The following is a 13,109-nucleotide window of genomic DNA, read 5'->3' on the forward strand; positions in this document are numbered from 1 at the left end:
ATCAAATTAGGATGGACATGCTGTGCAATACAGAGAAATGCATGTAGGCAGAAAATTGTGTTTAATATTTGTAATCAAAAGCATTTATTTGGGACTATAACAGCCGAGTGCTACGTGCAAATTGGGTGAGGAAAAAATGTAAACACTGTTTCTTTGATTTCATTGGGAGTTCGGGTACAGGAGGAATGCTGGATCAAGCTCCTTTTCCAGTGGCTGTGATTAAAAAGCTATGTGAAATGAACTTAGGGGCTTATTGACAGAAAATATTACTGTAAATGGTGGTGAAAACCTATTCCACAGAGAATACTCTTTATTGCTTGGAGTTTGCCAGAATTTATAGGATGCAATCTGAAAACTGTGGGTTTAGAGACCATTTGAGGAAATAACTTCAGTCCTAACACCATGTTTTGAGGCTTCTGCAGAAAGCAGAATTTAATACAGCAACTGGAGAGACGGTGGAATTTTATTCTGTGAACTTTTCAGGCCCTTAAGGAACATGAATTAATGAAGGAACCACACCAACTCAACCAGTAGATGTTTTTGTTACTTATCCAGTTTCCATGTCAGCTGAAATACAGTTACCTATAAACAGAATAACCAGTGACATGGTATAGCCCATGCCATGTGTCACTGAAGAATGCAATTAACCATCATGCAAAAGCAACTTTATTACAGTAGCTCATATTATAAACTGTACACTGGCTAGAAATGCTGAAGTGTGCTTTGTATGTGCTTTTGGGAATATGCTAGACTAGCATTTTCCATTCCTGAGAATGTTGTAGCCAGCTTCAGATTTCACGGAAGTAAACAAAGAAGGCCTCATTGTTTCATTTTATGAGAGTAGCCTTTAACGTTCGGGGAGAGAGGAAAGGATATGGTACAGGAGTAGATCTGCTGTTAGCAGACATCACAGTACTGCCTAGTGCTTTATAAATGTACTCCATGGAAGTAAGAGAACTGCTAATGCTGTTCTAGCTGGAGGGGAAGCCGGCAGTCAGTCCTCTGGGATGCATCGTGTTCTGGCTGTGCCCCCATACCCTACCTGAGGAGCTTTCTGTGGCAGGGAGGTCAGCCATGAACCTCCATTTTGTTTATGACCTCCTTTCTGCAGGAGGAATCTTTCTGGCAGGAGGGATGCAGTAGCAGGTGTGCCCAGATTCTGTAAATCAGACCGACAGAGGAGCTTTGGTCATCTGTGCCAGCTGAAGAGCTCTCACCTCTTCTTTAACTGAATAGCATGAAGTGGGTTAGATAATATATGGACAGCCATACAAATGTAGTTTTGTACCAGATGGTTGCATCCCTGCCACTACTTGTAATCTATATGTATAGCTATGTAATCCTTCCACAAGTTATTTTTCAAGTTGCTCGTATTTTGCAGGATTGGATGTTTTGTCCTGCTACAACTAACAGTTGCTAAACTGTAGGTAAATTATATAAACTCACAAATTGCCTTGAGATTATTCAATGAATAATACAACAAGAATGAAAAACCTTAAAAGTTGTGGTATGTATGGAGCATAAACAAGTATGGAACCTACTTGACTTGTGACAAAGGTGAACATGATGGCTCTTGAAAACTACAAGCTAATTCTAAAGAGGTCCATTTTCATTTGAAAGACATTTCCATGAAGGCTTTTTCACAAGGACTTTCACCCAGCATGTGGTTAATCAGCACTCACTATAAGTGAAGCCAAAGCTTCACAAGAGTGAAACATCTCCATGAGGAGAAACAGAGAGCACAGATATTAACCTGGAAGTACACTGAATAACCCAACAACTATATAGCCTGGTAAGAAATAGTCACAGAAATGGTCAATTAGCACTGCAAAGTTGCAGAAACTGAATGCAGAGTTAGCAAAAATTTATTTGTTCTGATTCTATTTGTATTCACTCAGTGCCATGTGACTAAAGTTCCTGATTAAAACAAGCCCCCGCTGCTCCACTTTCTCATTGGAAGTACCCTGCTCCCAGTTGTCCAATCATATATTATTTAGGAATCGTATCAATTATTCGGATTAATTTCTAATACAAATATGACTGGAAAAATAATTGAGGTTGACGGAGGCAGAGATGGTAGCTATCAGACAACAGACTTCTATGAATGACTCACTCATCTTAGTGATCAAAAATGTCTCTTATAATACAGAATTTGCTCTAACAAAGCAGGTAAAACAAAAAAACCATGATGGCATTTTTATTCAGGGCATATTTCTTCTGCATGCCCATCAGATGTGTTACCAATAATATGAGTTCTGTGTTTTGCAGAGACTCTTTATCACTGTGGCCATGATAGCATCATTCTTAGGGGAAATAAATAAATAAATAAATAAAAAACTATAGAATTTCACAAGAAAAGATGGATTCAGAATTAGGAAATACAAAGTTATAGAAAACAATCATCCTTTTCCTGCAATAAGCTAGTGAGTGGAAACAAGAACACTCAATATCTGTGCATCCAGACATCAAGGTGATATGTGTGGAGAGTTTGCACCCCAGTATGATATACCTAGAGCAGATGGATGAGACACTTGTGTGGAACTTGGCTGTGCTCTTGCAAGACTCAGTATGGGGATGAAAGTGAAGCAGTAATTTGCTGCTGGTATAGCACAGCAAAACATCTGCTCTTCCCTTGTAGATAAGAAAGAAATCATGAGTTTCTGAGTCATGGTACCTAGATGAATGTCATAACGCTGGAGATCTTCCACAAGAAGTCCATTATGGGTAGTGCAATGCTGTTTATAGGTGACAAATTTCTGCTGGAATGCCATATTTCCTTGTATTCATTCTCTTGTAGATAGAACCAACTGCAGCAGGTGGATGCAAACAGTAAGGGAAGAAAATGGGAAGGAAAAGACCAACTGAAAACTTTACAGAACTGATCAGCATGAAAAAGTTATAGCAGCGTCCAACCTGACAGCCTGGGGAGAAGACAGGAGTCCAGTGACAGACCATAGCATGGTAATGATCACCTCTGAGGCAATATATTCTGGCTGGTCATCTGAGGTGGGAAATGCTTGGGAGTGGGGGGCGAGAGAAATCCGTCTGACACCACATTGTTTAGCGCCCTGCTGACTGTGGTGCTTTATTTCTCTAAGGGTTCGCATGGTAACTATGTTTGCACATGGTAACGAGCTGCCTGCAGGATTCTCTGATGTTTATGACCATCACTGCTGGGGTCTTGATTGACTGGGGGAGCAAAGTGTGATGTGTCCAAGCATGTGAACTGATCAATGTTGCTGCCTACAGGCCAAGAAAGGTTGGGGTCCCCTGCCTAATGCCAAATCAAATTTGGACACATGTCATTTATAGGCACGCAAAGCAGTATCACATTTTTTTCTTCCCCTTTGATCACACTCAGAAACTACAAATCCCCAGGGTGAAGTCTTAACTCCACAGAACGCAGGCGCAAAACTCCCTTCTGTGGTGCTTGGTTTATGGTGAAAGTTTTGTTGTTGTTGTTGCTTTTCTAAACAGTTCTTATAATTGCTAGAAATCCATGCTTATTTCCCTCCCCTCACAGCAAGTAAAATGTCAGTCTTCACAGTCAGGTGGTCTGCTGAAAACAGTCAAGTCTGTCTGTTCAGGGTGTGGAAGGCTGATTATAAATTTACAGCCCTATAGTTTTATATTTTCTCCTATTATCTACTCTTCAGAGCATGTTTTATGTGTTTTGCTCTGCTGGGACAAATGCTAAGTTGTAGCCAGCTATTTCTTTTGAATGCACTCCGTAGGAGGTGACAGTTGTGTTATTACAAAAAGGTCTTGAAACTTTACCACAACATATTCAGCAAGGTGACGATGTAAAACCATTGTGAAACAAGAGAGAGGTGAAGGAGAAATTCCACACCTGGGAAGTTATTGAATGTTTCAAGGCAGACCATGCTTTAGAAGGGAAAGCATCCCTGCTCTGCCTAATCCACTGCCCCAGCCCAGTGGTCAAGAGCCCTCCAGTGAAGGAGACAGAGCTCCAGCTCACCTCGCATCCATTGTATCCTCCAGCTCATGTGCCAAGTGGAGCAGCCAGGCACCTTAAATTGGCACCATCGACTGCTTACTTTTGTGGTGTGACACTGGGACAATGGAGATTTTGAGTGTGATTGCATTGAGCCATATACAGGAACTCTCTGGCACAAAAGGGAGATCACGGGGTGAGGGACACTTCTGTAAGTGCAAAAAAAACCATCAGAAACAAGTTCTGTATTGATTCCTGACCCATTAACTTCGGTTTTATGTTTCCTTTCAGATTATTCAGATCTTTCCTGCTTTACTGATGTTTTCTCTAGAAGGGGAAGTGGAACCTGACAGCATGGACTAGAGCAGTTGAGACCAGAACCGAGTGCTCCTTTTGGCTCAATACACGTAGGTGGTGTGCAGTCAGCTCCTTTGTGAACATCCGTGTTGGACAGTAAGTGCTCAGTAGTGGGTCTTGGCTATCACAGCTGGATTTCCTTCACAGGCAGCCTTATCTGTGTTTGATTTTGATTGTTTGTGTGTTTTCCTTGAAGATGTGTTTGGAAACAATGGACCACAGCAGTACATTCTCTCCAAACGAAGCTGGATGGCTGATACCGGACCCCACTCCCCTCTCCCAACACCAACACCGAGACCCCCGCACATTTCTGCTGAGCCCCACACCTCCTCCACCACCCCCCGCACCTCCCTCGCTCCTCAGCTCCCCGCAGGTGCCGCGGCCGCCTCCCCCCTGCTCTGCCTAGCCTCCCGCAAACCCTCCGCATCCCACCGCCCCCTGCCCAGGTGCCTCCCCTGGCTCTTTGCGGCCCCTGGCCTCCTCGGCACGGCTCGGCACGGCTCGGCACGGCTCGGCACGGCACGGCTCGCACCGCACGGCTCGGCACGGCTCGGCACAGCCCTACCCCGGCCCGGCCCGGCCCGGCCCCGCCGCCTCCCCATTGGTCCCTCCCGCTCCCCTCCGCTCCGCTCCGCGGCGCCCCCCGGGCGGCGGCCAGGCCGAGACGCGGCGCCGGAGGCAGCGCTGCCCCGCGGCGGCGGCGGCGGCGGCTTAAAGCGTGCGCGCCGGCGGCGAGGGCGCGCTCACCTGGGCGCCGCTCCATGGGCTCCGCCGCCGCGCACAGAGCCGGCCGCCGGAGCCGCTGCGGGGCAGAGCCCAGGTGACCATGCGGGGGAGCCGGGCTCGGCCGCCGCACGCTTCGGGGAGCAGGTAGCAGCGCTCCAGGTGCGCGGCGGAACATGGACTGTCTCCTGCTGCTCGGCTGGACGGTACCTGTTGCGGTTCTCAGCGGCTGCTCCATGCAATTCCCGACCCTCCCGTGGCTTGGAAGCGCTGTAAAGGCAGGTCGAGAGCACTTTCTTTTGCAATCGCCTAGAGTGCTTGCATACCAGGTTACTGCACAGTCTCTGGTGCCTTGTCTTTCTGCCTTCCCTTGTCAAGTAAATCTCGCCCAATGCTTCTTTTTTCTCTCTCTCTCTTTTTTCTCTTGCAGACCCTTCAGTTGTGCTGCCTCTGTTGCATGTTTCATGCAGCAACTTTAACCAGTGACAGCATCAGCATCAGTGAATTAAATCATGGTTTGTATAGCTCTTTGTGTTATCTATGTACGTGATGTATGTGAACATTTGTGTGGATGCTTTTTTTTTTTTTTTTTTTTTTTTTTTTTTGGTAGACTGAGCGTTCAAAGTGAAGAAGCCACGGTGTTCAGGGAACATGAAGTGAAAGCAAGTTGGCTGCCATAAAATAGCTAACCCTGGGCAGAGATTAACTTGTTCAGCTCTGCATGCAAAAGCTAAAAAGAATGATAGGTAAAGGCAAAGTGAGTGAATAAACGAGCTGGTAAATACATCCACGTTTACATGTGCAATTAGGAAGATGAATGTGTATGTAGCCACAATAACAAAACCTCATGCATCTGTTAAGGAAGCAATGAGACAAAAGTAATGAAAAGATTTGGGTGGGAGGGTGGAAGAAGATCAGTGCAGGCTAAGGGAAAGCAAACCTGGAGAGAAAGGACTCCTCTGAATGAGAGCTGAGGAGCAGTTTGTTCCCAGGTTGCAGAGACTAGCACTTAGATGCTGATGAGTTTGGGAAGTTTGAAGTGCAGTGTATGCTTTTTATTGGGTGAGAGTGGAAACAAAGTACAATATAGAACCACACCAGGGTGCAGAAAGGAAAACCCTGTTGCACCCCATCATCTGCTCACTGGGGGATTCCCTCTCTCCAGCAGCTGCTTGCATTTTTTGGCCACTAGCCTGCTTAGAGTCCTCAACTTCTGCCGTTGATTAACGCCACTTGAGGAAAGTGAAAGCTCTTGATGTATTGTTTCCACCGTCTAAGAAAAAACAACTTATCATTGGTTATGTGCTCAGCTTAATGTGCGTCCAATAAAATCTATTTAGGCGAGGAGAGTGGTAGTTTTTGCAACATCTGTTACGACATAAGAAGGAAGAGATTTTTTCTTCTTTCCAAAGGGTGTTAGAAGTGGATTGTCTGACTGTCAAATCTATGGACATCTTTAAGTATTTGCAGAGAAGTACAGCTCAATGGTTCAATGGGGCAGGGAAGCAGTTTAGTCAGCATAGTTACTCATATAACTGGGAACTGGTGCCAATGGTGCTAGTTCAGCAAATGACTAAAATTCAGACCAAGCTTCCAGCATCCAAGTAATCCCTGTATGGGTAGTTCAACAGCAGTGGTCATGTACTTCAAGCTAAGTGCCTGCTAGCTGGATCATGGCCTCTATTTTTTTTTTTTTCCTTTCCTAGGTTGTGTGAGTAGATCTTCTTGCAAATAGTTTTGTAATTTTTCACATATTTTATCCAAAACAATAAAGTTCTTTGACACGCAATTAGCAATGTCTGACTAAAGGTTATTAGGTAGGATGTAATCTCTTTCTGCTGAAGGTCAATTACAATTTGAAACCCAGTCTAATCGAGTCACTACAAAGAGATGAGGTCTCGCTCAGTTAAGGCATTAATAAATTAATCCTTTAATCCATTTGAACAAGTGGTACAGTTCTACAAAGTCCCAGTCATGGTTCCCCCTACAGTGATACAATATTTGCTGCATTCTTAGGGAAGGAAAAAAAAAAAAAAGAAAACCAAAGCAGCCTTCACATTTCACAGCAATTAATACAGGGGGAGGGGAAAATCTACAGATCTGCTGGTGATGACAAATGTCTTCAGAAGAATGATTGTGGGAATTTTCACAGCTATGCTAGTTAGTCTGTACCTCTCAGTGGGGCAGAAAGGAAACAAACACAGTTTGAGAGCCTGTGTAACTTACAAGGATGAATATACGCAGTCAAGACTATATACACATAGCCTGTAGAGCTTTCAGGCCTTTACTTAAATGATGGAATTCTTCATACCATAGTGAAAGCCTGCTGCTTACTGTGTAAGAATGACACTTACCTTATTTGCTGGATGCTAAAGCTGATGGCTAACTTTTTTATCGTTACAGATTATGTATTTGTGACACCTGTCAAAGTGGATTCCAGTGGATCGTACATTTCACACAATGTTTTGCACAGTACTAGGAAAAAGAGATCAACTCAGAGTTCAAAGAGTTCCTTGCACTACAAATTTTCAGCATTTGGACAGGAACTTCATTTAGAACTTAAACCTTCAACCATTTTAAGCAACAGTTTTATTGTCCAGGTACTCGGGAAAGATGGAGTCTCAAATTCTCAGGAACATGACATTGAGCAGTGTTTCTACCAGGGATTTATAAGGAACGATAGCACCTCATCAGTAGCAATATCTACGTGTGTAGGCTTGGTAAGTGTTTCTTTAAAACAAATCAGTGTTCGAAGTATTTTCATATACGGAACAGTAGCCGTTTTGGCAAAGATCTGTATGTATGTACCATATACAATTTGGTGACTTTCCTAAAACCACTAGTGTATTTAACAGAAGAGATTTAGTTATAGCCACTGAACTGCATCACACCTTTTGTAATTTTTTATCATAGCCTTTGAGGAAAAAACAGAAGATTGACCAGTAGTCCTAGTAATTAACCCATAGCAATTTTCATTTGCTATAGTTTGTGATAGTTTCTCCTTCTTTCACCTGCTTTTAAGTAAATGTTCTTGTTGCTTTAGTGAACTACTTTGGACAAAGAAAAAATCAATCCACAATTTAAGAGCAAAAAATATTTATACCTAGGTTTGTCAACTACTTTAAGGAAGGGTGAATTTCTTAGCTCAGTAGGAGTTATGAACAAATCCTTTGACAATTGCAGCCTACTTTGGTTTATAAGTCTTGACGAGTTGATCTCTTATGAACGTGTTAAATGTTATCTTTGCATATTTTATATTTATGGCTGTCATCCAAGTTCATGAAAAATTATTATGCACAAATGATTTTATTTTTTGTTTTCAAAATACATTTGACAGTGCTCTTTGCCTGCAGAGAAGTCTTTATTGACTTAACTCAGAATAGTCATCTACAGAATTAATGGTTATTGATGGCTTTTAGGCAAAAGATCTTACACCTTGCCTGCAGTCTGCTATGAATGCAGATTAGAGAAGGGAAATTCAACAATGTTAGGTTATATGAAGCTGTCTTTATGCTGTGCAGTTCATTAGGGTCCAGAGGATATGTTAGGTCACCCTCTAGAAATCTTTCTTGCAAAGGTACTTGACCATAAGGGTTATTAAACTGCATGATGGGACCAAAAGAGGGGCACTTCAGACATCCAGTGTTTCCTTTGAAATAGTAATCAGTGACTTGAGAAGAGGGTGGTTCACTTGGAAGAACTGTTGAATACTGATAATTGGTTGCAAGTAGTCTGGATTATATTTTGTATGCTCTACTTTTTATCTTACTTTTTTTTTTTTTTTTTTTTCCCTGTGTTGGTTACAGCAGTTTGAAGGAATTAATGTTTTATAGTTCATTTGAACAGTTGCAAATGTGATTTTGGAGCAGGTGCCAGGAACAGGAATGAAACTTTCTTTTGTTTTTATGTTTGGAGTCCCAAAGTCTCCATATCAGGTGTGCTTAGTTGTGAATTTCTATAGAAACTTAATTTTCAAAACTACAAGCTTTTATTGTTTTTATTCCAACAAAAGCCATTTTCACTCATTGCAGTGTTTGCCATTTCCTCTAAGGGAAGTGCTCTACCTACATACAACAGTTAAAATTTGGGTGATCTCCCCCGCTTGGTCACGTTTTGTTTTCTAACATGCTTTATGAGCTAAGTGAAGCTGGGCTTGTCATGTCTTGTCTGGAGAAGGAAGGTTCAAGTCTGCCTCAGGTCACAGAGAAACAGAATGTGGTGATCTTAACTGAGACTGAAATGGATCTTTTACCACTGTCTCGACATAGAGATTGTTATGACTGGTAAGCTTTACTTAGAAAAGATCCAGAAACTGATCAAAAGAGAATAAATACTGTGGCTTGAACAAATTTATTATGGCACAACATTTTCAGTACCTACACTATCATCAATTATAATCTGTCTTTTTCTTTAATCAGTTCCAAGATTCAACAGATTTCACCTTAAATTGTTATTTTAAACTGGTAAGTGAAGTAAACCTTATAATAATCTCCTGCAGAGTCAGTATTACAAATAACGCAAAATTGTTCCTTTCTCCGTATCCATCCATTAATTTCAGTGCACCTAGTGAATATCAGGAAACTTATCAACAGGGCGCTTAGTCTTTCAGTTTGCAAGGCTGCCTTAAAAATGTGTCGTCAACTGTCTGTAATGACAACCACGTCATTTTTACTGTGATCCAAATTCAGTGATCATATGTTAAGTCTGGACGCTGTGCTCTGATCAAGAGAACCTTGTGAATAGCTCCTATATCCTCTTTGCACCAACTACTTTTGTCACTTGGTTGCCCTTCTTTCCTATTTGTTTTGTTCACTGCAATTAAACCGAAAGTGGTGTTTCTTCTATATGGTTGGTAGCACTAATCTTTCCATTGTTCCTTTCATTAGCAATAGCTTCTCTACAATAAAACTGCAGTGACCCATTCTTTCAAGCCTGGAACACCACAATGTGATTTGGAAGCAATTGCATTTCAATAGACTACAGGGACTCTTTGATCTAATTTTTTGGATGACCTAGAGTATTCAGTCATTCAGTTGTCTGTTATCTGCCATTGCCTGCAGAGTGGACTTTTGAGAGTGTCTTTATGAAAAGGTTTGTTAGGCAGGATGACCTTAACACTGGAAAGGAGCAAGAATTTGTTGCTTCAGTATATATCTATTAAGAGATGGACGTATCTTACACTTTAATAGCTTAGTTGACACTAAGGCCTCACATTTTTATGCTGACTTGTTGATTTGAGACTGAATGTTTGCATCAGTCAATGCAATTTCCTTGATGTGTCAAAAGGCAAAACTGGGCCCACACTCTTTTTCTGAATAAGTACTCACGTAAATTAAGTTAGCATTTTAGGGTAGTGTTTACAGAATTACTATGAGTACTGCCTCTTGCCTTTTCATCTTTAAAGTGTTTAGGTATTTTGATTGTCAATGGGAAACTTGCTTTCTTCTGTACACTTTTGCTTCAGTCAGCATCCTTTATTTGCTAGAGCATCAGCTATGCAGCAAGAAAGCTGTGATTTTTTTATTTATTTATTTTGATGAAATGAACTTGTATGCAAGAAATCTTGTTTAGATCTTAAGTGCCTGCTACACTGTCAGGCATTCAGTAACAGCATCACACTTTCTTGGTAACAGCGTGTCAGATTTAGTAAAATTCAGGCTCATGGTCTACAACATGGAGTCATTCAGTCAGTTTATCAAAAATGCTCAAAATACAGGTATAGTTTCTACACCTTCATAAAAATGTGTTCTGGACTATCTGTAGAGAAGATAATACATTCTCTCCAAAGAAGCTGTGATTATTTTTTTTTAATGTTCATATATTTTGCTAATACTTCCTCACTCTCAGGGCTGCTTTTGTTTTGTTTTGTTTAGCTCTCTAACTTTGGGTCAGTGAGTTCATTTACATTTGTAAATATAAAATTAGTTTCTTCCTTTGTCATCATCTTAATGTCTCCCAAATAGAAAATCCTGTAAAATTTTCAACTCCTTTCCCCACTGATGTTCATTGTCACTTTTAATAAAACCCTTCTGATAGTCAAGAATGACTTGGATATTCCTTCAAGTTCCACAAGTTCCTTGTGCTTTCCCAATGTGTACATCCAGGCCACTGCTTTGTCCTGTTTGTGTGTTCAATTCAAGCTGCTCATTCTCCACTTTTTTTCCAAGCTCCTGTCTTGAGCTAATTCATACTTATTCAAATTACAGTTTATTATTACTGATATTATTTAGTAATATATCATTACTTATATTTGCCTTTAGCTATATTATTGGGACCCAAAGCCACATAACAAAGTGTTTTTGTTTTTTTTTTTTTTTTTTCCCAGTTTTCCTGAAATAGGTGGTGCAGGCCATTGTTAGAATAAGGCTTATTTTTATTTTTTTTAGGAAGTATTCAGTTTGGCCATTTCTCTATTCCCAACTACTTGCCCTTGCCCCTTTGCCCATCCTCATACACATACTGTGCACTCTATCCTGTGTTAAAAACAGGTATCTGTGTCAGGTTCACCATCTTTAAACCCACTTCCAGGATGACTCTGTCTTTAAAAGCCTTACTACTGTTTGTATGTTGATTGTCTCTATTTACATGCTTTTTTGTCTACTTTCTGTCTCCTTATGTGCTGCATATGCTCAGTCTATGTATACATAATCTCTTGTATAAGTGAGAGATTTGCAGTCACACAGTAAATCAGGGCAGAATAAAAGAGAACCCTAGAGTTGTCAGTAGTCAAGTTGTGTTCTAGAGACAGTCTTAAAAGTAATTTATAACTGTGCATTTAGGAACTGAAATCACACTACCCTTGTGAACAAGAACCCTCTCTTTAAGAGTCAAGCAAGTTTACATTGTAGTCCAATACACAAAACATAGAAAATACCGATCATAATGAATGAGTTGGTTTTTATTTATAGCATTTGTGGGAATGTTGCTGCTATTTGGTGGAGGAGAGGTGAGGGCATCTGACAAGTACAAAGCATGTGCCCCCTGAGAAGAGAAAAGAAAAAAACATGTACCACATAAAGGAGTGCTCCTACCATTACATCATAGAGGAGACATGCATCTGTATTTTGGGTCAGAGAGAAAATCAGCACAGTTCAGTGGAACAGTTCAAGTACTTTAAAACTGTATGATACAGAGTTTTATTGTTTAGACCAAATTCATTGCTAAACAAATGTGCTAGCATGGAGGCCTGACAGACTGCACCTGCTTATGCTAGAAGAGAATATGGGCCATTCTGCCCCTTTTATTTATATACCTCAATTAGAAGAGTGGAGTCAGCTTCGAGCACTAGCTAGTGCCCTGCTTTGTTTTTGGTAAGATGTGATTGAATCTTTCATTATAAGGGGCCTCTTTCTCTTGTCTCAAGTTCTGTTGTGTTTGTTAGTGTCTAGTCAAGGGAAGAGAAAGAGGAGGGAAGGATGAATCATGTTACACTCACTGAGCTGTCAGAGGAGTCTATGACTGGAGAAAGGGTTAGGTGTAGCTCTGAGAGATAAACAGGAGATGTATTAATTCACTGGTAGTTGTGTGTGCATGTCTGAGGGCAGGACTTTTCTCAAAATATCAAAGAACCCACAAAATTAAAGCCTCTTAGCATAGTCTGGCCACCTAAGAGGCAGGCAGGCAAGGCAACCATGCACTGTAGACATTTAATTGCACCCCGTATTAGTATTATTTAAGCTCATACTAACAACTTCTTATACCTAGAGCTCACACTTAAGTCCAATTAAGTAGATTGAGACAAATCCCAATGTTCTTATTCAGACAAACTCCCATCATAATCAGTGAGCTGGACTGGTGGCAAAAGTACAAAACAATTGCTGTTTGCAATGAAGTTCCTTTAAAAACCTACCACTGTAAAAATAGGACAAAATTTGGCCCAGTAGGACCTTGAAGAGAAGATTTGTTTCATTCTGAAAGCTATTTTACTCCATCTACAAGTCAATATACAAACTATAATTTTTGCTGTTACACCAGAACAAAATGAACAGCATATGGAACATATGTTCTTTGACCTTCTTTATATTCGCACACCAACACATCTCTATCCTCTATAAAACACAAATTATATTTCAAA

The 13,109-nt window shown here is 41.0% G+C and overlaps 1 protein-coding gene across 5 annotated transcripts in view; it reads left to right on the forward strand.

Annotated features, from left to right (window-relative positions):
- The first annotated feature begins 4,944 nt into the window (after positions 1-4,944).
- ADAMTS18 (ADAM metallopeptidase with thrombospondin type 1 motif 18) overlaps positions 4,945-13,109 on the forward strand; it is a 78,620-nt gene continuing 70,455 nt past the window's right edge. For 2 of the 5 annotated variants that reach the window (XM_068693397.1, XM_068693398.1), the window contains exons 1-3: positions 4,946-5,313; positions 5,466-5,550; positions 7,439-7,755. In XM_068693397.1, the coding sequence (XP_068549498.1) occupies positions 5,212-5,313; positions 5,466-5,550; positions 7,439-7,755 (504 nt within the window). In that variant the 5' untranslated portion in view covers positions 4,946-5,211. Of the gene's footprint in view, positions 5,365-5,465; positions 5,551-7,438; positions 7,756-13,109 lie in introns of all 5 variants that reach the window. The other 3 variants (XM_068693395.1, XM_068693396.1, XM_068693399.1) reach the window with 3 other exon arrangements.

This window comes from Anas acuta, chromosome 10 (assembly GCF_963932015.1).
Source record: "Anas acuta chromosome 10, bAnaAcu1.1, whole genome shotgun sequence".
In the NCBI taxonomy this organism is placed as follows: domain Eukaryota; kingdom Metazoa; phylum Chordata; class Aves; order Anseriformes; family Anatidae; genus Anas; species Anas acuta.